The 23,602-nt window shown below is 47.1% G+C and overlaps 1 protein-coding gene across 1 annotated transcript in view; it reads right to left on the bottom strand.

The window, feature by feature from the left end:
* Positions 1-23,602, bottom strand: part of LOC139260600 (cadherin-7-like) — a 167,952-nt gene that overhangs the window by 86,155 nt on the left and 58,195 nt on the right. The window contains exon 5 of the mRNA XM_070877024.1: positions 13,159-13,346. Coding sequence (XP_070733125.1) covers positions 13,159-13,346 — 188 coding nt within the window. The remainder of the gene's footprint in view (positions 1-13,158; positions 13,347-23,602) is intronic.

Here is a 23,602-nt window from a genome sequence, read left to right as displayed (position 1 = left end):
ATAAAGCACTCGAGTTCCCCACATTACAGCAGCGACTGCACTTCAAAAGTACTTCATTGGCTGTAAAGCGCTTTGAGGCATCCGGTGGTTGTGAAAGGCGCTATATAAATGCAAGTCTTTCTTTCTGAATGTGTTCATGTTCGGTCTGTGCTTAAATCAGAGCAGGCGAAACATTTATCTTGGGTGCTGAAGGTCTTAACTAGCTGATATAGTGACTAACGGTGTCAGCATTCATGTTTTACTGCCCAACACGAACTGCTTTTTATATCTGTCAAAATAAAAATCAATCCAGGGATCTACCCCGATTGTTCTCCCATCTACCTTGACGCAAATAATGTTTCATTTAAGTGGTATGTCCTTGTAAACCCCATTTATTCAGAGTTTCTTTGGGTGATCAATGGGTTTGAAGTACATGTACTCATCCAGCCTATGCGTGCAGTCACTGCACACAGATTCTGTCTGTGTGGCGGACTTTATACAACAAATGAAATTCGATGCTGTAAAACGTACTTCTGCTCCGTATTCTTCATAATTTCAATGCGGATCACACTCTGTCAATGGGCTACAGTAAAGACTGTTGACACAGAATAGAATCGTAGAAATTTACAGCACGGAAGGAGGCCATTTCGGACCATTGTGTCCCCGTCGGCCGACAAAGAGCTATCCAGCCTAGTCCCACTTTCCAGCTCTTAGTCTGTAGCGCTGTAAGTTACGGCACAAGTACACATCCAAGTACTTTTTAAATGTGGTGTGGATTTCCGTCTCTACCGCCCTTTCAGGCACCTCTGGGTGAAGATATTTCCCCTTAAATCCCCATTAAACCCCATACCAATTACTTTAAATCTATGCCCCCTGGTTATTGACCCCTCTGCTACGGGAAATCATCATCATAGGCAGTCCCTCGGAATCGACGAGGACTTGCTTCCACTCCCAAAGTGAGGTCTTTGATGGCTGAACAGTCCGATACGAGAGCCACAGACCCTGTTACAGGTGGGACAGACATTCGTCGAGGGAAGGGGTGGGTGGGGCTGGTTTGCCGCGCGCTCCTTCCGCTGCCTGCGCTTGACCTCTTCATGCTCCTTGCGTCGAGACTCGAAGAGCTCAACGCCCTCCCGGATGCACTTTCTCCACCTCGGGCAATCTTTGGCCAGGGTCATAGAAACATAGAAACATAGAAAATAGGTGCAGGAGCAGGCCATTCCGCCCTTCTAGCCTGCACCGCCATTCAATGAGTTCATGGCTGAACATGAAACTTCAGTACCCCCTTCCTGCTTTCTCGCCATAACCCTTGATCCCCCGAGTAGTAAGGACTTCATCTAACTCCCTTTTGAATATATTTAGTGAATTGGCCTCAACTACTTTCTGTGGTAGAGAATTCCACAGGTTCACCACTCTCTGGGTGAAGAAGTTTCTCCTCATCTCGGTCCTAAATGGCTTACCCCTTATCCTTAGACTGTGACCTCTGGTTCTGGACTTCCCCAACATTGGGAACATTCTTCCTGCATCTAACCTGTCTAAACCCGTCAGAATTTTAAACGTTTCTATGAGGTCCCCTCTCATTCTTCTGAACTCCAGTGAATACAAGCCCAGTTGATCCAGTCTTTCTTGATAGGTCAGTCCCACCATCCCGGGAATCAGTCTGGTGAATCTTCGCTGCACTCCCTCAATAGCAAGAATGTCCTTCCTCAAGTTAGGAGACCAAAACTGTACACAATACTCCAGGTGTGGCCTCACCAAGGCCCTGTACAACTGTAGCAACACCTCCCTGCCCCTGTATTCAAATCCCCTCGCTATGAAGGCCAACATGCCATTTGCTTTCTTAACCGCCTGCTGTACCTGCATGCTAACCTTCAATGACTGATGTACCATGACACCCAGGTCTCGTTGCACCTTCCCTTTTCCTAATCTGTCACCATTCAGATAATAGTCTGTCTCTCTGTTTTTACCACCAAAGTGGATAACCTCACATTTATCCACATTATACTTCATCTGCCATGCATTTGCCCACTCACCTAACCTATCCAAGTCACTCTGCAGCCTAATAGCATCCTCCTCGCAGCTCACACTGCCACCCAACTTAGTGTCATCCGCAAATTTGGAGATACTGCATTTAATCCCCTCGTCTAAATCATTAATGTACAATGTAAACAGCTGGGGCCCCAGCACAGAACCTTGCGGCACCCCACTAGTCACTGCCTGCCATTCTGAAAAGTACCCGTTTACTCCTACTCTTTGCTTCCTATCTGACAACCAGTTCTCAATCCACGTCAGCACACTACCCCCAATCCCATGTGCTTTAACTTTGCACATTAATCTCTTGTGTGGGACCTTGTCGAAAGCCTTCTGAAAGTCCAAATATACCACATCAACTGGTTCTCCTTTGTCCACTTTACTGGAAACATCCTCAAAAAATTCCAGAAGATTTGTCAAGCATGATTTCCCTTTCACAAATCCATGCTGACTTGGACCTATCATGTCACCATTTTCCAGATGCACTGCTATGACATCCTTAATAATTGATTCCATCATTTTACCCACTACTGAGGTCAGATTGACCAGTCTATAATTCCCTGTTTTCTCTCTCCCTCCTTTTTTAAAAAGTGGGGTTACATTGGCTACCCTCCACTCGATAGGAACTGATCCAGAGTCAATGGAATGTTGGAAAATGACTGTCAATGCACCCGCTATTTCCAAGGCCACCTCCTTAAGTACTCTGGGATGCAGTCCATCAGGCCCTGGGGATTTATCGGCCTTCAATCCCATCAATTTCCCCAACACAATTTCCCGACTAATAAAGATTTCCCTCATTTCCCCCTCCTTACTAGACCCTCTGACCCCTTTTATATCCGGAAGGTTGTTTGTATCCTCCTTAGTGAATACCGAACCAAAGTACTTGTTCAATTGGTCTGCCATTTCTTTGTTCCCTGTTATGACTTCCCCTGATTCTGACTGCAGGGGACCTACGTTTGTCTTTACTAACCTTTTTCTCTTTACATACCTATAGAAACTTTTGCAATCCACCTTAATGTTCCCTGCAAGCTTCTTCTCGTACTCCATTTTCCCTGCCCTAATCAAACCCTTTGTCCTCCTCTGCTGAGTTCTAAATTTCTCCCAGTCCCCAGGTTCGCTGCTATTTCTGGCCAATTTGTATGCCACTTCCTTGGCTTTAATACTATCCCTGATTTCCCTAGATAGCCACGGTTGAGCCACCTTCCCTTTTTTATTTTTACGCCAGACAGGAATGTACAATTGTTGTAATTCATCCATGCGGTCTCTAAATGTCTGCCATTGCCCATCCACAGTCAACCCCCTAAGTATCATTCGCCAATCTATCCTAGCCAATTCACGCCTCATACCTTCAAAGTTACCCTTCTTTAAGTTCTGGACCATGGTCTCTGAATTTACTGTTTCATTCTCCATCCTAATGCAGAAATCCACCATATTATGGTCACTCTTCCCCAAGGGGCCTCGCACAATGAGATTGCTAATTAATCCTCTCTCATTACACAACACCCAGTCTAAGATGGCCTCCCCCCTAGTTGGTTCCTCAACATATTGGTCTAGAAAACCATCCCTTATGCACTCCAGGAAATCCTCCTCCACCGTATTGCTTCCAGTTTGGCTAGCCCAATCTATGTGCATATTAAAGTCACCCATTATAACTGCTACACCTTTATTGTAGTGTCAGTGGTGATGTCGCACTTTACCAGTTTATTAAAATTATTGGTTGTAACAGCAATGGCCAGATATGTGCTGTCTCCCGTGGTAGTGCGGTAAATAAGGAGGCAGTGTTTGCAATCCCAGGGAGGGGTGTGGGTTGTAGCAGGGGTGCCGGGATATTTTTGTTGGCCCAGGAGAAACCACGCCTGCTCCTTCCTGACCCAGCAAAAAAAAATATTGAAAACTTAATGGGCCGTTTCTTGAGCGGCCAGCCTCTAGTGGTCCCGTTCATGACCACGGGTTAGGCCCCTCAACTCTTGGCACAAATGGATGGAGCATCGCAGCACCGGCTCTGACCATTTGTACCTGAGCATTGTAATTGGTGTTGGCATATGGAATTCGGTTAATTTGCCTTCTGAGGATGTAACGAACAGGGTGGATAAAGGGGAACCAGTGGATGTGGTGTATCTGGACTTCCAGAAGGCCTTTGACAAGGTTCCACATAAAAGGTTACTGCACAAGTTCACGGGTTTGGGGGTAATATGTTAGCATGGATAGACGATTGGCTAATTAACAGAAAACAGAGAGTAGGGATAAATGGGTATTCTCGGGTTGGCAATCAGTGGGGTGCCGCAGGGATCAGTGCTGGGACCCCAACTATTTACAATCTATATTAACGACTTGGATGAAGGGACCGAATGTAACGTAACCAAGTTTACTGACGATACAAAGATGGGAGGAAAAGCAATGTGTGAGGACGACACAAAAAAACCTGCAAAAGGATATAGACAGGCTAAGTGAGTGGGCAAAAATTAGGCAGTTGGAACGTGTGAGGTCATGCACTTTGGCAGAAAAAAAATCAAAGAAAAAGTTATTATTTAAATGGAGAAAGATTGCAAAGTGCTGCAGTACAACGGGACCTGGGGGTCCTGGTGCATGAAACACAAAAGGATAGTATGCAGGTACAGCAATTGATCAGGAAGGCCAATGGAATCTTGGCCTTTATTTCAAAGGGGATGGAGTATAAAAGCAGGGAAGTCTTGCTACAGTTAAATAGGGCATTGGTGAGGCCACACCTGGAATACTGCGTACAGTTTTGGTTTCCATATTTAAGAAAGGATATACTTGCTTTGGAGGCAGTTCAGAGAAGGTTCACTAGGTTGATTCCGGAGATGAGGGGGTTAACATATGGGGAAAGGTTGAGTAGGTTGGGCCTCTACTCATTGGAATTTAGAAGATTGAGAGGTGATCTTATCGAAATGTATAAGATTGTGAGTGGGCTTGACAAGGTGGATGCAGAGAGGATGTTTCCGCTGATAGGGGAGACTAGAACTATGGGACATAACCTTAGAATAAGACGACACCTCTGACACTGCAGTGCTCCCTCAGCACTGTACTGGGAGTGTCAGCCTAGATTCATGCGCACAAGTCCCTGGAGTGGGACTTGAATCCACAACGTCCTGACACAGAGGCTACCCACTGAGCCACAGATGTAGGACTCCAATTGGTAAATTTTAGGTGGCCAGTTGTTTGCCCATTTACAGGACTACCTGAAAATTGTATCAGGTGGGCGTTGGACGTCAATCAGACAGATATGCTGCCCTGCCCCTCCTGCCCCACGATTTTCAACTGCCGACCATCCATTTTCCAGCAGTTGAAAAACCGTTCTCTTCCTCTTGACCTTTCTGCCGTTGTCTCCTTCCAGACGAGCAAGAATTTTGATCAGGCGAAAAATAACAGAGCAGGACAGGCCAGATTCTTCTCCACGCCTGGCTGGACAATGGCAGCTTTGTGCGCCTCGAGCCAAGGAATTTCACGGGCTCTTCACTTCTTCGAGTGCGCTGTTGAGTTTCAAAATTGGGTTGCACAGAACATTGAACAAGGAGCAATTGTCTGAGTCATCTTCCCAGCAGGAGGCCTTGCCAGCTGGGAGTCAATATCAGGAATTTGGGCGTGCGCTGGGCCTTTGGCAAATGGTCAGTAAATTGTCCTGGAGCCGCCAGGAATTGAAGGTTGATTTCTGGGTACCGCTTCCAGAAATCCTGGAGAAGAATCATTGGGGTGTTAATGTAAGGTTTTTTTTTTCCTATTTACTTTGAACACTTTTTTAAATATTCGTGCACAGGATGTCGGTGTCACTGGCAGCGCCATCATTTATTGCCCATCCTTAAGGGCCCTTGAGTGGCTCGCTGGGCCATTTCAGAGGACAGTTATGAGGCAACCACATTGCTGTGGGTCTGGAGTCACCTATAGGCCCAACCAGGTAAGGACGACATATTTCCTTCCCGAAAGGGCATTAGTGAACCAGATGGGTTTTTACGACAAACCAGTACATATACTTTCATGGTCACAATTACTGAAACTAGCTTTTTATTCCAGGAGAGAGGCGGGAGTCGAGAGAGGCAGCGGTCTATAAAAGGCTCAGCAGTCCGGGGAGCGTCGAGAGAGGCGGGAGTCGAGAGAGGCAGCGGCCTATAAAAGGCTCAGCAGTCCGGGGAGCGTCGAGAGAGGCGGGAGTCGAGAGAGGCAGCGGCCTATAAAAGGCTCAGCCGTCCGGGGAGCGTCGAGAGAGGCGGGAGTCGAGAGAGGCAGCGGCCTATAAAAGGCTCAGCAGTCCGGGGAGCGTCGAGAGAGGCGGGAGTCGAGAGAGGCAGCGGCCTATAAAAGCCTCAGCAGTCTGGGCAGCGTCGAGAGAGGCGGGAGTCGAGAGAGGCAGCGGCCTATAAAAGGCTCAGCCGTCCGGGGAGCGTCGAGAGAGGCGGGAGTCGAGAGAGGCAGCGGCCTATAAAAGGCTCAGCCGTCCGGGGAGCGTCGAGAGAGGCGGGAGTCGAGAGAGGCAGCGGCCTATAAAAGGCTCAGCAGTCCGGGGAGCGTCGAGAGAGGCGGGAGTCGAGAGAGACAGTGGCCTATAAAAGGCTCAGCAGTCCGGGGAGCGTCGAGAGAGGCGGGAGTCGAGAGAGGCAGCGGCCTATAAAAGGTTCAACCGTCCGGGGAGCGTCGAGAGAGGCGTACTTGTGCAGCTCCAGCTGAGAGAAGTCAAAAAAGAAGTAGAAAGATATCAAAAGGTGACGTCACAGCCAACGTGGTAAGTGATTGGCTGCTGATTGGTGAGTAGTTTTTCTTTTTCTTTATTAGTCAGTAACTTTTAACATTGTTGTCGGCAATTTAAGTGTATCTAAGGGTTAAGTCATGGCAGGACAGCTCGGTCACGTGATATGCTCCTCCTGTACCATGTGGGAACACGGGGACAACACCAGTGTCCCTGACGACTACAGGTGCGGGAAGTGTGTCCACCTCCGGCTCCTGACGGTCCGCGTTGCGGAGTTGGAGCTGAGGGTGGATTCACTCTGGAGCATCCACGATGCTGAGAATGACGTGAGTATCACGTGTAGTGAGTTGGTCTTACCGCAGGAGAAGGGTCCACAGCCAGCGAGGGAATGGAAGACCAGCAGGAAGAGTAGTGCAAGGAAGGTAGTGCAGGGGTCCCCTGTGGTCATCCACTGCAAAACAGATACACTGCTTTGAGTGCTGTTGAGGGGGATGACTCATCAGGAGAGGGCAGCAGCAGCCAAGTTCATGGCACCATGGCTGACTCTGTTGCACAGGAGGGCAGGAAAAAGAGTGGGCGAGCGATAGTGATAGGGGATTCAATTGTAAGGGGAATAGATAGGCGTTTCTGCGGCCGCAACCGAGACTCCAGGATGGTATGTTGCCTCCCTGGTGCAAGGGTCAAGGATGTCTCGGAGCGGGTGCAGGACATTCTAAAAAGGGAGGGAGAACAGCCAGTTGTCGTGGTGCACGTTGGTACCAATGACATAGGTAAAAAAAAGGGATGAGGTCCTACGAAATGAATTTAAGGAGCTAGGAGCTAAATTAAAAAGTAGGACCTCAAAAGTAGTAATCTCAGGATTGCTACCAGTGCCATGTGCTAGTCAGAGTAGGAATCGCAGGATAGCTCAGATGAATACGTGGCTTGAGCAATGGTGCAGCAGGGAGGGATTCAAATTCCTGGGGCATTGGAACCGGTTCTGGGGGAGGTGGGACCAGTACAATCCGGACGGTCTGCACCTGGGCAGAATCGGAACCAATGTCCTCGGGGGAGTGTTTGCTAGTGCTGTTGGGGAGGAGATAAACTAATATGGCAGGGGGATGGGAACCAATGCAGGGAGATAGAGGGAAACAAAAAGGAGGCAAAAACAAAAGACAGAAAGGAGATGAGGAAAAGTGGAGGGCAGAGAAACCCAAGGCAAAGAACAAAAAGGGCCATTGTACAGCAAAATTCTAAAAGGACAGAGGGTGTTAAAAAAACAAGCCTAAAGGCTTTGTGTCTTAATGCAAGGAGTATCCGCAATAAGGTGGATGAATTAACTGTGCAAATAGATGTTAACAAATATGATGTGATTGGGATTACGGAGACGTGGCTCCAGGATGATCAGGGCTGGGAACTCAACATCCAGGGGTATTCAACATTCAGGAAGGATAGAATAAAAGAAAAAGGAGGTGGGGTAGCATTGCTGGTTAAGGAGGAGATTAAGGCAATAGTTAGGAAGGACATTAGCTTGGATGATGTGGAATCTATATGGGTAGAGCTGCAGAACACCAAAGGGCAAAAAACGTTAGTGGGAGTTGTGTACAGACCTCCAAACAGTAATAGTGATGTTGGGGAGGGCATCAAACATGAAATTAGGGGTGCGTGCAATAAAGGTGCAGCAGTTATAATGGGTGACTTTAATATGCACATAGATTGGGCTAACCAAACTGGAAGCAATACGGTGGAGGAGGATTTCCTGGAGTGCATAAGGGATGGTTTTTTTAGACCAATATGTCGAGGAACCAACTAGGGGGGAGGCCATCTTAGACTGGGTGTTATGTAATGAGAGAGGATTAATTAGCAATCTCGTTGTGCGAGGCCTCTTGGGGAAGAGTGACCATAATATGGTGTAATTCTGCATTGGGATGGAGAATGAAACAGTTAATTCAGAGACCATGGTCCAGAACTTAAAGAAGGCTAACTTTGAAGGTATGAGGCATGAATTGGCTGGGATGGGTTGGCGAATGATACTTAGGGGGTTGACTGTGGATGGGCAATGGCAGACATTTAGAGACCGCATGGATGAACTAAAACAATTGTATATTCCTGTCTGGCATAAAAATAAAAAAGGGAAGGTGGCTCAACCGTGGCTATCAAGGGAAATCAGGGATAGTATTAAAGCCAAGGAAGTGACATACAAATTGGCCAGAAATAGCAGCGAACCTGGGGACTGGGAGAAATTTAGAACTCAGCAGAGGAGGACAAAGGGTTTGATTAGGGCAGGGAAAATGGAGTATGAGAAGAAGCTTGCAGGGAACATTAAGACGGATTGCAAAAGTTTCTATAGATATGTAAAGAGAAAAAGGTTAGGAAAGACAAACGTAGGTCCCCTGCAGTCAGAATCAGGGGAAGTCATAACGGGGAACAAAGAAATGGCGGACCAATTGAACAAGTACTTTGGTTCGGTATTCACGAAGGAGGACACAAACAACCTTCCGGTTATAAAAGGGGTCGGGGGGTCTAGTAAGGAGGAGGAACTGAGGGAAATCCTTATTAGCTGGGAAATTGTGTTGGGGAAATTGATGGGATTGAAGGCCGATAAATCCCCAGGGCCTGATGGACTGCATCCCAGAGTACTTAAGGAGGTGGCCTTGGAAATAGTGGATGCGTTGACAGTCATTTTCCAACATTCCAATGACTCTGGATCAGTTCCTATGGAGTGGAGGGTAGCCAATGTAACCCCACTTTTTAAAAAAGGAGGGAGAGAGAAAACAGGGAATTATAGACCGGTCAGCCTGACATCGGTAGTGGGTAAAATGATGGAATCAATTATTAAGGATGTCATAGCAGTGCATTTGGAAAGAGGTGACATGATAGGTCCAAGTCAGCATGGATTTGTGAAAGGGAAATCATGCTTGACAAATCTTCTGGAATTTTTTGAGGATGTTTCCAGTAGAGTGGATAAGGGAGAACCAGTTGATGTGGTATATTTGGACTTTCAGAAGGCGTTCGACAAGGTCCCACACAAGAGATTGATGTGCAAAGTTAGAGCACATGGGATTGGGGGTAATGTACTGACATGGATTGAGAACTGGTTGTCAGACAGGAAGCAAAGAGTAGGAGTAAATGGGTACTTTTCAGAATGGCAGGCAGTGACTAGTGGGGTACCGCAAGGTTCTGTGCTGGTGCCCCAGCTGTTTACACTGTACATTAATGATTTAGATGAGGGGATTAAATGTAGTATCTCCAAATTTGCGGATGACACTAAGTTGGGTGGCAGTGTGAGCTGCGAGAAGGATGCTCTGAGGCTGCAGAGCGACTTGGATAGGTTAGGTGAGTGGGCAAATGCATGGCAGATGAAGTATAATGTGGATAAATGTGAGGTTATCCACTTTGGTGGTAAAAACAGAGAGACAGACTATTATCTGAATGGTGACAGATTAGGAAAAGGGGAGGTGCAAAGAGACCTGGGTGTCATGGTACATCAGTCATTGAAGGTTGGCATGCAGGTGCAGCAGGCGATTAAGAAAGCAAATGGCATGTTGGCCTTCATAGCAAGGGGATTTGAGTACAGGGGCAGGGAGGTGTTGCTACAGTTGTACAGGGCATTGGTGAGGCCACACCTGGAGTATTGTGTACAGTTTTGGTCTCCTAACCTGAGGAAGGACATTCTTGCTATTGAGGGAGTGCAGCGAAGGTTCATCAGACTGATTCCCGGGATGGCGGGACTGACCTATCAAGAAAGACTGGATCAACTGGGCTTGTATTCACTGGAGTTCAGAAGAATGAGAGGGGACCTCATAGAAACATTTAAAATTCTGACGGGGTTAGACAGGTTAGATGCAGGAAGAATGTTCCCAATGTTGGGGAAGTCCAGAACCAGAGGTCACAGTCTAAGGATAAGGGGTAAGCCATTTAGGACCGAGATGCGGAGGAACTTCTTCACCCAGAGAGTGGTGAACCTGTGGAATTCTCTACCACAGAAAGTTGTTGAGGCCAATTCACTAAATATATTCAAAAAGGAGTTAGATGAGGTCCTTACTACTAGGGGGATCAAGGGGTATGGCGAGAAAGCAGGAATGGGGTACTGAAGTTGAATGTTCAGCCATGAACTCATTGAATGGCGGTGCAGGCTCGAAGGGCCGAATGGCCTACTCCTGCACCTATTTTCTATGTTACTATGTTTCTATGTTTCTATGTTATTTTGACTGACATTCAAGAATCATCCAGTCGGATAATTGTGAGTCGATTCGCTTTCCAATTAGTACGGGAATAATGGGCATGTCAGGAGACCAATGGCAAGAGGGTAATGTGATGATACCTCCAGGAATATGTCCAGCAGAGTTGGCAACTGTAACGTATGCACCTATGAGCATGCTGACAGGGTTGTAAAGCTGTTGTTCATTCAGCCCGACTGCCTGTCTCTCTTCCACGATTACATCCGAGCCAGGGTGTCCCTCGAGATGGAGCTCACAGTGTCCACCGGTACGCTCGCGGCCTTCCGCAAGAGGTGGTCACCGGAGGGACTGGAGTGCATCATCACCCCCGGCAACCAAATTTTAATTTGAACCACGTAACGTCTAAAGTTTAATTTGCTTATTTGTCGGTTTAGTGCCCCTTTAATAAGGGGGCACTTGTATTACATTTGATTTACAGATACAACTCAAAATAGTTGTAAACCTGTTGAGTTGGGAGTGGCTTAGCCAGTCATGTGATGTTCATGAGACTCAATAAAACCCCAGCCAGTTGGGTTCAGGGGATCCACAATGGGGCAGGTGGTTGTGAGCCTCGCGGATGAACGGGTAATGTGTAGTGTGATTGTTAAAGCTTTGCTAATAAACCAATTAGTTCCTGATAGCAATGTGTTGCTATGAATTCTTAAGCAAAGAACCCATGAAGCAAATACATTGCAGCAACCCACTCAGAAAATCATGTGCCGTGCGCGCCCCAACTCCCAATATGCGCAGCCAAAAGATGAAGCTCCCCGGCAGGAAAGCAAAGACGAAAAATTGCCCCTGTCTAATTAACACATGCGCTGTGCCACAGGAGGAAACACAGAATCACAGAATTGTTCGCGAATCATAAAACATAAGCAGATTTTTTTTTTCGGAACAATATAATGGCAACAGGCCCAGAAAATCTCATTCAATTTTCACAGTTCAATCCACTCATCTGACTTGTCACCATATGTCTCGCACACTTCTTGCTCCAGAAACACATCTGATTGCAATCTTCAGCCAATTTCTGCCACCTGCTTCAATCGCCTTCCCTGGTCATTTAGTCCACAGTCTACCATTTTTATCAACCCCAACAACTTGCAATTATATAGCGCCTTTAACGTCGCAAAACGTCCCAGGGCACTTCACGGGAGCGTTATCAAACAAAATTTGACATTGAGCCGCACAAGGAGACCATCAGGACAGGTGCTTGGTCAAAGAGGCAGGTTTTAAAGGAGCCTCTTAAAGGAGGAAAGAGAGGCGGAGAGGTTGAGGGAGGGAGTTCCAGAGCTTGGGGCCCAGGCAACAGCAGGCATGGCCACCAATGGTGGAGCGATTATAATCAGGGATGCTCAAGAGGGCAGAATTAGAGGAGCGCAGACATCTTGGGGGTTGTGTGGCTGGAGGAGATTACAGAGATAGGGAGGGGCGAGGCCATGAAGGGATTTGAAAACAAGGATGAGAATTTTAAAATAGAGCCGCATCAAGTAGCGAGCGGATCTTACCATTTCACCTGACTTCCTTACTTGGTTCTAACTTCCGACTTTTTAAACTTGTGGCTGCTGTTAATTGAACTCTTCACCATATTGAACAATCTCCCTGGATTACTATTGTCAATTCCCTTCATCACCTTGAAAGCTTCCTCGACTATTTCTCATCCATTCCTCACGGCACGCAGAACTTCCTTTATTGGGCATTTCCGAAGGACGATACTATCTCTGTGATAAGCTGACTGGGAACATTTTATTTTGGATGACGGTGGCATGGTTAAGTTGACATTCCTTGCCCTTGTTTTCTGGTGGCCACAAGCCTTTAAAGGGCTTTGGATTTCATGGTGAAGATTTAAAGCTATAATTGAAAAATTTGATACAGGGCGTAGACTAACTCTGATGTGGGATTACTGCAGAGTAAACGGGGTCAGATAGCTAACAGCAAGAAAGCTTATAAATAGTTTTAGATGCGATAGAAGTCAGTCAACGTGTGGTGTTGTAACTGAAAAGCCAGCAGGCGACAAGAGAGACAGTAACCACAAGTGACAACGTTGAAAATTAATGTATAATCTATCATTTCGAAACCTGTATCTGCTGCCCCTCTACTGTGAGAGTTATGTTGTGGCTCAGAAAGCTGAGGTTTCTGCAGTGATTAAATTCCCTTCAGCTCAGTTCCGCAAAGGCCAGCAGAATTCAATTTAGTCAACAAAACCTTCATTCCCACACCTCAGCAGAACGTTTCCCCTTTGTCTGATCTTACCTTCTGAAGAGCTAAGATCCCCTCCTGGGTCTCCTTGTCAGTAGATATTCTGAGCACGGCAAGCCCGTCTCCGTCCACGATCCTGTATTCCATTTCGGCATTCAGACCAATGTCGGCATCGAGAGCTTTTATTTTCGCAATGGTTGAAGCCACAGGCAGAGATTCAGGCACGTTGTACTGATAAAACCCTGTGAGGGAGAAAGTTAAACGTCATCCACCCAAAGTACATTGCACTCATTTCTTGCGTTGATGAGCGCCCAGGAAGGACGGTCGAAACAATCCCAATTTTAACCCCAATGGAAATGAGGAAGGAACAAGACTTGCCGCTCCCGCTCCCGCCAGAGACCCACCGACCACCATTTTAAATCAGGAGCTGACTCTGGTGGAAATCAGACCCGCTGAAACATGGCGGGTGCCTCATTACTAAATGCACCAGAGGTTATCTCCGTCATCGCCTCCAGCCCGACAACTCTCCGAGATCTCCGTGTCCCTCCAACTCCAGCCTCTTGCGCGCCTCCATTGGCGGCTGTGTCTTCAGCTGACTAGGCCCCAAGCTCTGGAATTCCCTCATCAACTTGCACATCAGCCGTGGCTCAGTGGGCAGCCCTGAGTCAGAAGGTTGTGGGTTCAAATCCCACTCCAGGGAATTAAACACGAAAATCGAGGCTGACATTGGCTAATAATTATCACTCAACTGACATAACAAAAACAAATTACCTGGTCATTATCACATTTCCTACATTATAACAGTGACTACACTTCAAAAGTATTTCGAAGTTTTCCAGTTCTGTCGAAGGGACCCAGACCAAAAACGTTAACTCTGTTTCTCGTCACAGATGCTGCCTGACTCATTGAGATTTCCAGCATTTTCTGTTTTTATTTCAGATTCCCGAATCCGTAGTGTTTGGCGTTTGCTTCAGAAGTTTTCCATTGGCTGTAAAGCACTTTGGAACGTCCGAAGGTTGAGAAAGACATTATAGAAATGCAAGTCTTTCTTTTCGATTGTCACATTGGTCTGGCTCAGTGACCAGAGTTGCGGCTTCAACTTGTAACAACAGCCATACAATTCATAATTTACAATAAATAATTATATTATTTAAATAGTTATGGCTTGGGAAGTGACAATGTACAGAGGGACCTGGGTGTCCTTGTATACCAGTCATTGAAAGCAAACATGCAGGTGCAGCAAGCAGTTAGGAATGGTATGTTGGCCTTCATTGCAAGAGGATTTGAGTACAGGAGCAAGGATATCTTACTACAGTTATACAGGGCCTTGGTGAGACCGCACCTGAAGTATTGTGTGCAGTTTTGGTCTCCTTACCTTAGAAATGATATACTTGTCATAGAGGGAGTGCAGCGAAGGTTCACCAGACTGATTCCTGGGATGGCAGGACTGTTGTATGAGGAGAGATTGGGTTGACTAGGCCTGTATTCACTAGAGTTTAGAAGAATGAGAGGGGATCTCATTGAAACGGATAAAATTCTGACTGGGTTGGACAGACTGGATACGGGGAGGATGTTTTCCCTGGCTGGGAAGTCTAGAACAGTCTCAGGATAAGGGGTAGGAAATTTCGGACCGAGATGAGGAGAAATGTTTTCACTCAGAGGGTGATGAACCTGTGGAATTCTCTACCACAGAAGGCTGTGGAGGCCAAGTCACTGAATATATTTAAGAGGGAGATAGATAGATTTCTAGAAACAAAAGGCATCAAGGGGTATGGGGAAAAAGTGGGAATATGGTGTTGAGATAGAGGATCAGCCATGATGATACTGAATGGTGGTGCAGACTCGAAGGGCCAAACGGCCTTCTACTGCTCCTATTTTCTATGTTTCTATATGAGTAACAAGAGACAAACTCATGGTGAATGAATTTCGGAAGGGTTGTATGCTGGCTTGCCTGCAGTTTTAACTTCACTAATTTTATGGGCCAGAATTACAGAGAAATTACAGCAGGGGAACAGGCAGGCTGGCCCAATCAGCTTGTGCTGGTGTGAATCCTCCACATCACATGCCCGATACTAGACTGCCAAAACAGGTGCTCTACTCAGAGCTCCAACACGGCAAGTGAGCCCCAAGTGAGCAGAGGAAACGCTTCAAGGACAGTTTTGGTGTCCATATTTAAGGAAGGATATACTTGCATTGGAGGCTATTCAGAGAAGGTTCACTCGGTTGATTCTGGAGATGAGGGGTTTGACTTATGAGGATAGGTTGAGTAGGTTGGGCCTCTACTCATTGGCGTTCAGAAGAATGAGAGGTGATCTTATCGAAATAAATAATGAGAGGGCTCGAAAAGGTGGATGCAGAGAGGATATTTCCACTCATAGGGGAAACTAAAATAGAAGATATAGTCTCAGAATAAGGGGCTGCCCATTTAAAACTGAAATGAGGAGGAATTTCTTCTCTCATATGGTTGTAAATCTGTGGAATTCTCTGCCCCAAAGAGGTATGGAGGCTGGGTCATTGAATATATTTAAGGCGGAGATAGACAGATTTTTAAGCGATAAGGGATAAGGGGGTTGCAGATGCTGAGTCATTGAATATATTCAAGGCTGAGATCGATACATTTTTAGAGTCTATGGGAATCAAGGGATATGGAGATCGGGTGGGAAAGTGGAGTTGAGGTCGATGATCAGCCATGATCTTATTAAATGGCGGAGCAGGCTCGAGGGGCTGGAGGGCCTAGTCCTGCTCCTATTTCTTATGTTCCGATCAATGTACTGTTGCTGACAGCTTATAGCGCCTCACGGATGCTCCGTTTTGGGAAGTTGGATCTGTCGTTAGTCTCGCCTTGTGGCACAGCAGTAATTATCCACTTCTCACAATCGCTCTCTGTTTCCCATTGTAAAATATTTCTTTGATTTATGCTTGCAATTTGTGTCTTTTTTTTTAGTTTCCATGTCTTTTATATGGACCATTGTAAAAATCTAGCTGAAAAATTATAATAACCTGTGTCAATGGGAGTTCCAATGTCTACATTTTCTGTAATATCAAGCAAGATCTTCCCTTTCAAAATCCACACTGAGTGTTTCCCATGGAGTTATTGATGTTGAAATGCTCCTCTAGCCTGGCGCTCAGAAAACTCTTCACTTACCTGTTGTCAATGCTTTTGATATGGTTGCCAAGGTGAGCTTTTGACCCTTTATAACTATCGGTACTGCCTTCCTCTGCTTCCCGACCGACTAACCCACTCGAGTGCGGACTGACCCTTCCTTCACAACAGCCCCTGAGCGGCCCGTTTCCCTCCCTGGTGGCCTGTAGCACTTTTATATTTCTACATATATATATATATATAAAAGCATAATCCAATCTCAAGGATTTTAAGCCCCCAAGATATTAATACTTCCATCGTGCTGACTTCAAAATCCTCCCAGATACCGTACTCCACTTGAAGAGATCAAGGTAGTATCATCGTAGAATCATCGAACCACAGCACACAAGGGGGCCATTCGGCCCATCATGCCTCTGCCGGCTCTTTGAAAAAGCAATCCCATTAATCCCAGTCCCCTGCGGCCCTGCTATTTTTGCCTTTTCAAAGTATGTAGCCAATTTCCTTTTGAAAGTTATTATTGATTCTGCCTCCGCCACCCTTTCAGGCCGTGCGTTCCAGATCCCAACTACGAGCTGCGTGAAACAAATTGTCCTCCACTGTCCTCTGATTTCTTTGCCAGTTATCTTAAATCTGTGCCCTCTGGTTACCGACCCTCCTGCCAGTGATAACAGTATCTCCTTATTTACTCTATCTGTTGTGTATCTGTAAAGCATGCACTCCCACGTTCTGCCACCAGGGAGCGCATCCCCTGAAGTCCCAAGGGATCCCAGCATTCCTTGGGAGCACTGTATATAAGCCGGCCCCTAAGGCCTATTCTTCACTCTGGAGGGTCTTAATAAAGACTGAGGTCACTGTTACTTTAACCTCCCTGTGTGCAGTCTCATCTGTGTAAGGAACACAACAACTGGCAATGAGTACATGAACCCAACGCAAAGATGCAGCAAACTGTGGGCACCCTGGAGAAGTTCTCGGAGGGTGAGGACTGGGAAGCCTATGTCGAACGGCTAGACCAGTACTTTGTAGCCAACGAGCTGGACGGAGAAGGAAGCGCTGCAAAAAGGAGAGCGGTCCTCCTCACGGTCTGCGGGGCACCGACCTACAGCCTCATGAAGAATCTTCTGTCTCCGGTGAAACCCACAGATAAGTCGTATGAGGAGCTGTGTACACTGGTTCGGGAGCATCTTAACCCGAGGGAGAGCATGCTGATGGCGAGGTGTCGGTTCTATACGTACCAGCGATCTGAAGGTCAGGAAGTGGCGAGCTACGTCGCCGAGCTAAAGCGACTTGCAGGATAATGTGAGTTTGATGGCTACCTGGAGCAAATGCTCAGAGACTTTTTTGTACTGGGCATTGGTCACGAGACAATCCTACGAAAACTTTTGACTGTAGAGACACCGACCCTCAGTAAGGCCATTGCGATAGCACAGGTATTTATGTCCACCAGTGATAACACCAAACAAATCTCTCAGCACACAAGTGCTAGCAATGTTCATAAATTAACTGGAATTGTGTTTGTGAGCAGAAATGTACAGGGCAGAAACCACGAGTCTGCAACTGCCAGCAGGCCTCAGGTGACCCAGATGACTCAGCGTCCACAACAAAGGATGAATGCAAGGCAATTCACACTTTATTGGCATTGTGGAGGCTTCCATTCAGCCTATTCATGCTGCTTCAAAGGATATGTTTTTGCAAGAGCTGTGGAACAATGGGGCTGCAAGCTCTGCAAAACCTACTAACCACCACGTGGCAGAGGAAGATCGGTCCATGGTGGATCAAAGCAATTCTGAGCCTCAAAGAGAGGAGGCAGATGCTGAAGTACACGGGGTGCACACATTTTTGACAAAATGTCCACCTATAATGCTAAATGTAAAATTGAATGGCTTACCCGTAGCCATGGAACTGGACACTGGCGCTAGCCAATCCATCATGAGTAAAAAGATGTTTGAGAGACCGTGGTGCAACAAGGCACTCAGACCAGCCCTGAGCCCCATCCACACGAAACTGAGAACATACACCAAAGAGCTTATCACTGTCCTGGGCAGCGCCATGGTCAAGGCCACCTACGAGGGCATGGTGCACGAATTGCCACTCTGGATTGTCCCGGGCAATGGCCCCACACTGCTTGGAAGGAGCTGGCTGGGCAAAATCCACTGGAACTGGGATGACATCCAAGTGCTATCACATGTTGATGAGGCCTCATGTACCCAGGTTCTCAACAAATTTCTTTCCCTTTTTGAGCCAGGTATTAGAAACTTTTCCAGGGCGAAGGTGCGGATCCACTTGGTCGCAGAGGCATGACCCATTCACCACAAGGCGCGAGCGGTACCTCACATGATGAGCGAGAGAGTGGAAATAGAGCTGGACAGGCTGCAACGCGCGGGCATCATCTCCCCAGTGGAATTCAGCGAGTGGGCCAGCCCGATTGTTCCAGTACTCAAAAGTGATGGCACGGTCAGGATTTGCGGCGATTGTAAAGTAACTATTAATCGTTTCTCGCAACAGGACCAATACCCGCTACCTAAGGCAGACGACCTATTTGCGACGCTGGCAGAAGGCAAGACGTTCACCAAGCTAGACCTGACTTCAGCCTACATGACGCAGGAGCTGGAGGAGTCTTCAAAGAGCCTCACCTGCATCAACACGCACAAGGGACTGTTCATTTACAACAGATGCCCAATTGGAATTCGAGCGGCTGCAGCGATCTTCCAGAGAAACATGGAGAGCATACTCTCGTCGGTGTTTTTTCAGGACGACATATTGCTCACGGGTCGGGACACCGTCAAGCACCTACAAAATGTGGAGGATGTCCTCCAGCGACTGGATCGCGTAGGGCTGCGGCTGAAGAGGTCAAAATGCGTCTTCATAGCAACAGAAGTGGAGTTTTTGGGGAGAAAGATCGCGGCGGACGGCACTCGGCCCATAGACGCCAAGACAGAGGCTATCAGGAACGCGCCCAGGCCACAGAACGTCACGGAGCTGCAGTCGTTCCTGAGACTCCGCAACTATTTTGGTAACTTCCTACCGGGGTTAAGCACCTTCTTAGAGCCCCTACATGTGTTATTGCGTAAAGGTGAGAACTGGGTATGGGGAAAAAAACCAAATCATTGCTTTTGAGAAAGCCAGAAACAGTTTATGCTCCAACAAGCTGCTTGTATTGTACAACCCGTGTAAAAGACTCGTGCTAGCATGTGATGCATCGTCGTACAGAGTCGGGTGTGTATTACAACAAGCTAACGTTGCGGGGGAGTTGCAATCTGTCGCCTATGCTTCCAGGAGCTTGTCGAAGGTCGAGAGGGCCTAGAGCATGATTGAGAAAGAAGCATTAGCGTGTGTGTTCGGGGTAAAGAAAATGCATCAGTACCTCTTTGGCCTCAAATTTGAGCTGGAAACCGATCACAAGCCCCTCATATCCCTGTTCGCTGAAAACAAGGGGATAAATACTAATGCCTCAGCTCACATACAAAGGTGGGAACTCGCGCTATCAGCATATAACTATACCATCCGCCACAGGCCAGGTACCAAGAACTGTGCGGATGCTCTCAGTCGGCTACCATTGCCCACCACGGGGGTGGAAATGGCACAGCCTGCAAACTTGTTGATGGTGGCGCAGCCCGCAGACTTGTTGATGGTCATGGAAGCGTTTGAAAATGATAATTCACCTGTCACGGCCCGCCAGATTAGGATTTGGACCAGCCAAGATCCTCTGCTGTCCCTAGTAAAAAAATGTGTATTGCATGGGAGCTGGGCCAGCATCCCCATTGAAATGCAAGAGCTAATCAAGCCATTCCAGCGGCGAAAGGACGAGCTGTCCATTCAGGCAGACTGTATGTTGTCGGGTAACCACGTAGTCGGCTACCCAAAAAGGGCAGGGAGACGTTCATCTCGGATCTCCACAGCACACACCCGGGTATAGTAATGATGAAAGCGATAACCAGATCCCACGTGTGGTGGCCCAGTATCGACTCTGACTTAGAGTGCTGTGTACGACAATGCAGCGTGTGTGCTCAGTTGAGCAATGCGCCCAGAGAGGCACCACTAAGTTTGTGGTCCTGGCCCTCCAGACCATGGTCGAGGATCCATGTCGACTATGTGGGCCCGTTTCTCGGTAAAATGTTCCTGGTGGTGGTGGATGCTTTTTAAAAATGGATTGAATGTGAAATAATGTCGGGAAGCACCGCCACCGCCACCATTGAAAGCCTGAGGACCATGTTTGCCACCCACGACCTACCTGACATACTGGTCAGTGACAACGGGCCATGTTTCACCAGTGTCGAATTTAAAGAATTCATGACCCGCAATGGGATCAAACATGTCAACTCGGCCCCAATTAAACCAGCCTCCAATGGGCAGGCAGAGCGGGCAGTACAAACCATCAAACAGAGCCTTAAACGAGTCACAGAAGGCTCACTCCAAACCCGCCTGTCCCGAGTACTGCTCAGCTACCGCACGAGACCCCACTCGCTCACAGGGGTGTCCCCGGCTGAGCTACTCATGAAAAGGACACTTAAAACCAGACTCTCGCTGGTTCACCCCAACCTGCATGATCAGGTAGAGAGCAGGCGGCAGCAACAAAATGTAAACGATGGTCGCGCCACTGTGTCACGGGAGATTGATCTGAATGACCATATGTATGTGCTAAACTATGGACATGGTCCCAAGTGGATCGCGGGCACGGTGATAGAAGGGAGTAGGGTGTTTGTAGTCAAACTAGACAATGGACAAATTTGCAGAAAGCACCTGGACCAAATGAGGCTGCGGTTCACAGACTGCCCTGAACAACCCACAGCAGACACCACCTTTTTCGAGCCCACAACACACAACCAAAGGATCAACGACACCACCCCGGACCAGGAAATCAAACCCATCACACCCACAGCCCAGCAAGGCCAGGGTCACCCAGCAGCCCTGCAGGGCCAATAACACGCCAGCCCAGCGAGGGCACAGCCAACACACCAGAACAGACATTTGTACCGAGGCAGTCCACTAGGGAAAGAAAGGCTCCCGACCGCCTCACCTTGTAAATAGTTTTCACTTTGACTTTGTGGGGGAGTGGTGTTGTGTATCTGTAAAGCATGCACTCCCATGTTCCGCCACCAGGGAGCTCATCCCCTGAAGTCCCAAGGGATCCCAGCATCCCTTGGGAGGATGGCCTGTTACTCACTCTGGAGTGTCTTAATAAAGACTGAGGGCATTGTTACTTTAACCTCCCTGTGTGCAGTCTCATCTGTGTTAGGAACACAACACTATCAAAACACCTCAATTTTTAACACCTCTTTTAAATCTCCCCTGAACCTTGTCTGCTCTGAGGAGAACAACCCCAGCTTCTCCAGTCTCTCCATGAATCGGGAGTCCCTCATCCTTGGAACCGTTCTATTAATTCGCCTCTGCATCCTCTCCAAGGCCTTGACATCCTTCCTAAAGTGCGCTGCCCAGAATTGGACACAACGCTCCAATCTTTCCAAATGGTGGAAAGCTAACTACAGTGCAGGTCCAACAAGAATTGAGAATCCAGCTATATGGATCGGTAAAATGTTATGAAAAGGTACATAAAATAATCAGAAAGGCTATATCTAGATGACTAGAATACCATCCCACATCCTCTATCTTCCCACACCCCTAACTCCCACCCCACCCCCCGTCTCCCCCACCACCAGACGAACATAAACATAAGAACATAAGAAATAGGAGCAGGAGTAGGCCATACGGCCCCTCGAGCCTGCTCCGCCATTCAATAAGATCATGGCTGATCTGATCATGGACCCAGCTCCACTTCTCTGCCCGCTCCCCATAATCCCTTATTCCCTTATCGTTTAAAAAATTGTCTTTTTCTGTTTTAAATTTATTCAATGTCCCAGCTTCTACAGCTCTCTGAGGCAGCGAATTCCACAGATTTAAAACCCTCTGAGAGAAGAAATTTCTCCTCATCTCAGTTCTAAATGGGCGGTCCCTTATTCTAAGATCATGCCCTCTAGTTCTAGTCTCCCCCATCAGTGGAAACATCCTCTCTGCATCCACCTTGTCAAGCCCCCTCATAATCTTATACGTTTCAACAAGATCACCTCTCATTCTTCTGAATTTCAACGAGTAGAGGCCCAACCTCCTCAACCTTTCCTCATAAGTCAACCTCCTCATCCCCGGAATCAACCTCGTGAACCTTCTCTGAACTGCCTCCAAAACAAGTATATCCTTTCATAAATATGGAAACCAAAACTGCACGCAGTATTCCAGGTGTGGCCTCACCAATACCCTGTACAACTGTAACAAGACTTCCCTGTTTTTATACTCCATCCCCTTTGCAATAAAAGCCAAGATACCATTGGCCTTCCTGATCATTTACTGTACCTGCATACTATCCTTTTGTATTTCATGCACAAGTACCCCCAAGTCCCAGGGCAGGGCAGGTTGAGAAAACAGTTAAAAAGGCTTACTGCAATCCAGGGCTTCATAAATAGTGCCTTAGAGTACAAATGTAAGGAAGTTATGATGAACCTGTTTGAAACACTGGTTCGGTCCCAACTGGAGTACGGTGTCCAATTCTGGGCACCGCACTTTAGGCAGCATGCGAAGGTCTTGCAGAGGGTGCAGAAATGATTTACGAGAATTATTCCAGGAATGAGGGACTTTAGTTATGTTGATAGACTAGAGAAGCTGGCGTTCTCCTTAGAGCAGAGAAGATTGAGAGGAGATTTGATAGAGGTGTTCAAAATCATGAGGGGTCTGTACAGAGTAGATAGAGAGAAACTGTTCCCATTGGCGGAAGGGTTGAGAACCAGTGGACACAGAATTAAGGAAAAAAAAACAAAGGCAATGTAAGAAAAAACTTTTTTACGCAGCGAGTGGTTAAGATCTGGAACGCACTGCCTGACAGCGGGATGGAGGCAGTCTCAATATTATCTTTCAAAGGGGAGTTGGATAAGTATCTGAAGGTAAACAATTTGCAGGCCTACGGGGAAAGGTCGGGGGAGTGGGATTAGCTGAAGGTCGGTATGGGCTCGATGGGCCGAACTGCCTTCTGCCATACTGTAGGCATTCTATGGTTCTATTCTATGATTCTATGACTTTGTGACCTTGAAATTCAATGGTGCCATCAAATATCAGACCATGAAATCATCAGTTCCCAGCCCTCCACAAAATTCTTCGACAACTTTCTTTTCGTTATTTCTAGCTGTACTGAACCCGTAATGAATTTTAACACACCAGAACCAGAAGAAACAATATCACGTTTTTCGTCATTATTTAAATCTTCACAGCCCACAAGGCTGATGCCAAACTATTGAAATTAGGAACAAATTTTACAATGAGTCTACTGACTCGCATAATTCATTTACTTGTCCCAGCGAGCGTTTTGTCTCATTTCTAGAGATAATGAATGTTATTCTTGATCACAAATCGGTA

Source organism: Pristiophorus japonicus, chromosome 1 (genome assembly GCF_044704955.1).
Source record: "Pristiophorus japonicus isolate sPriJap1 chromosome 1, sPriJap1.hap1, whole genome shotgun sequence".
Taxonomy (NCBI): Eukaryota; Metazoa; Chordata; class Chondrichthyes; family Pristiophoridae; genus Pristiophorus; species Pristiophorus japonicus.
Note: the sequence above shows the minus strand (reverse complement) of the source record. Positions and strands in the feature narration are given on the sequence as shown.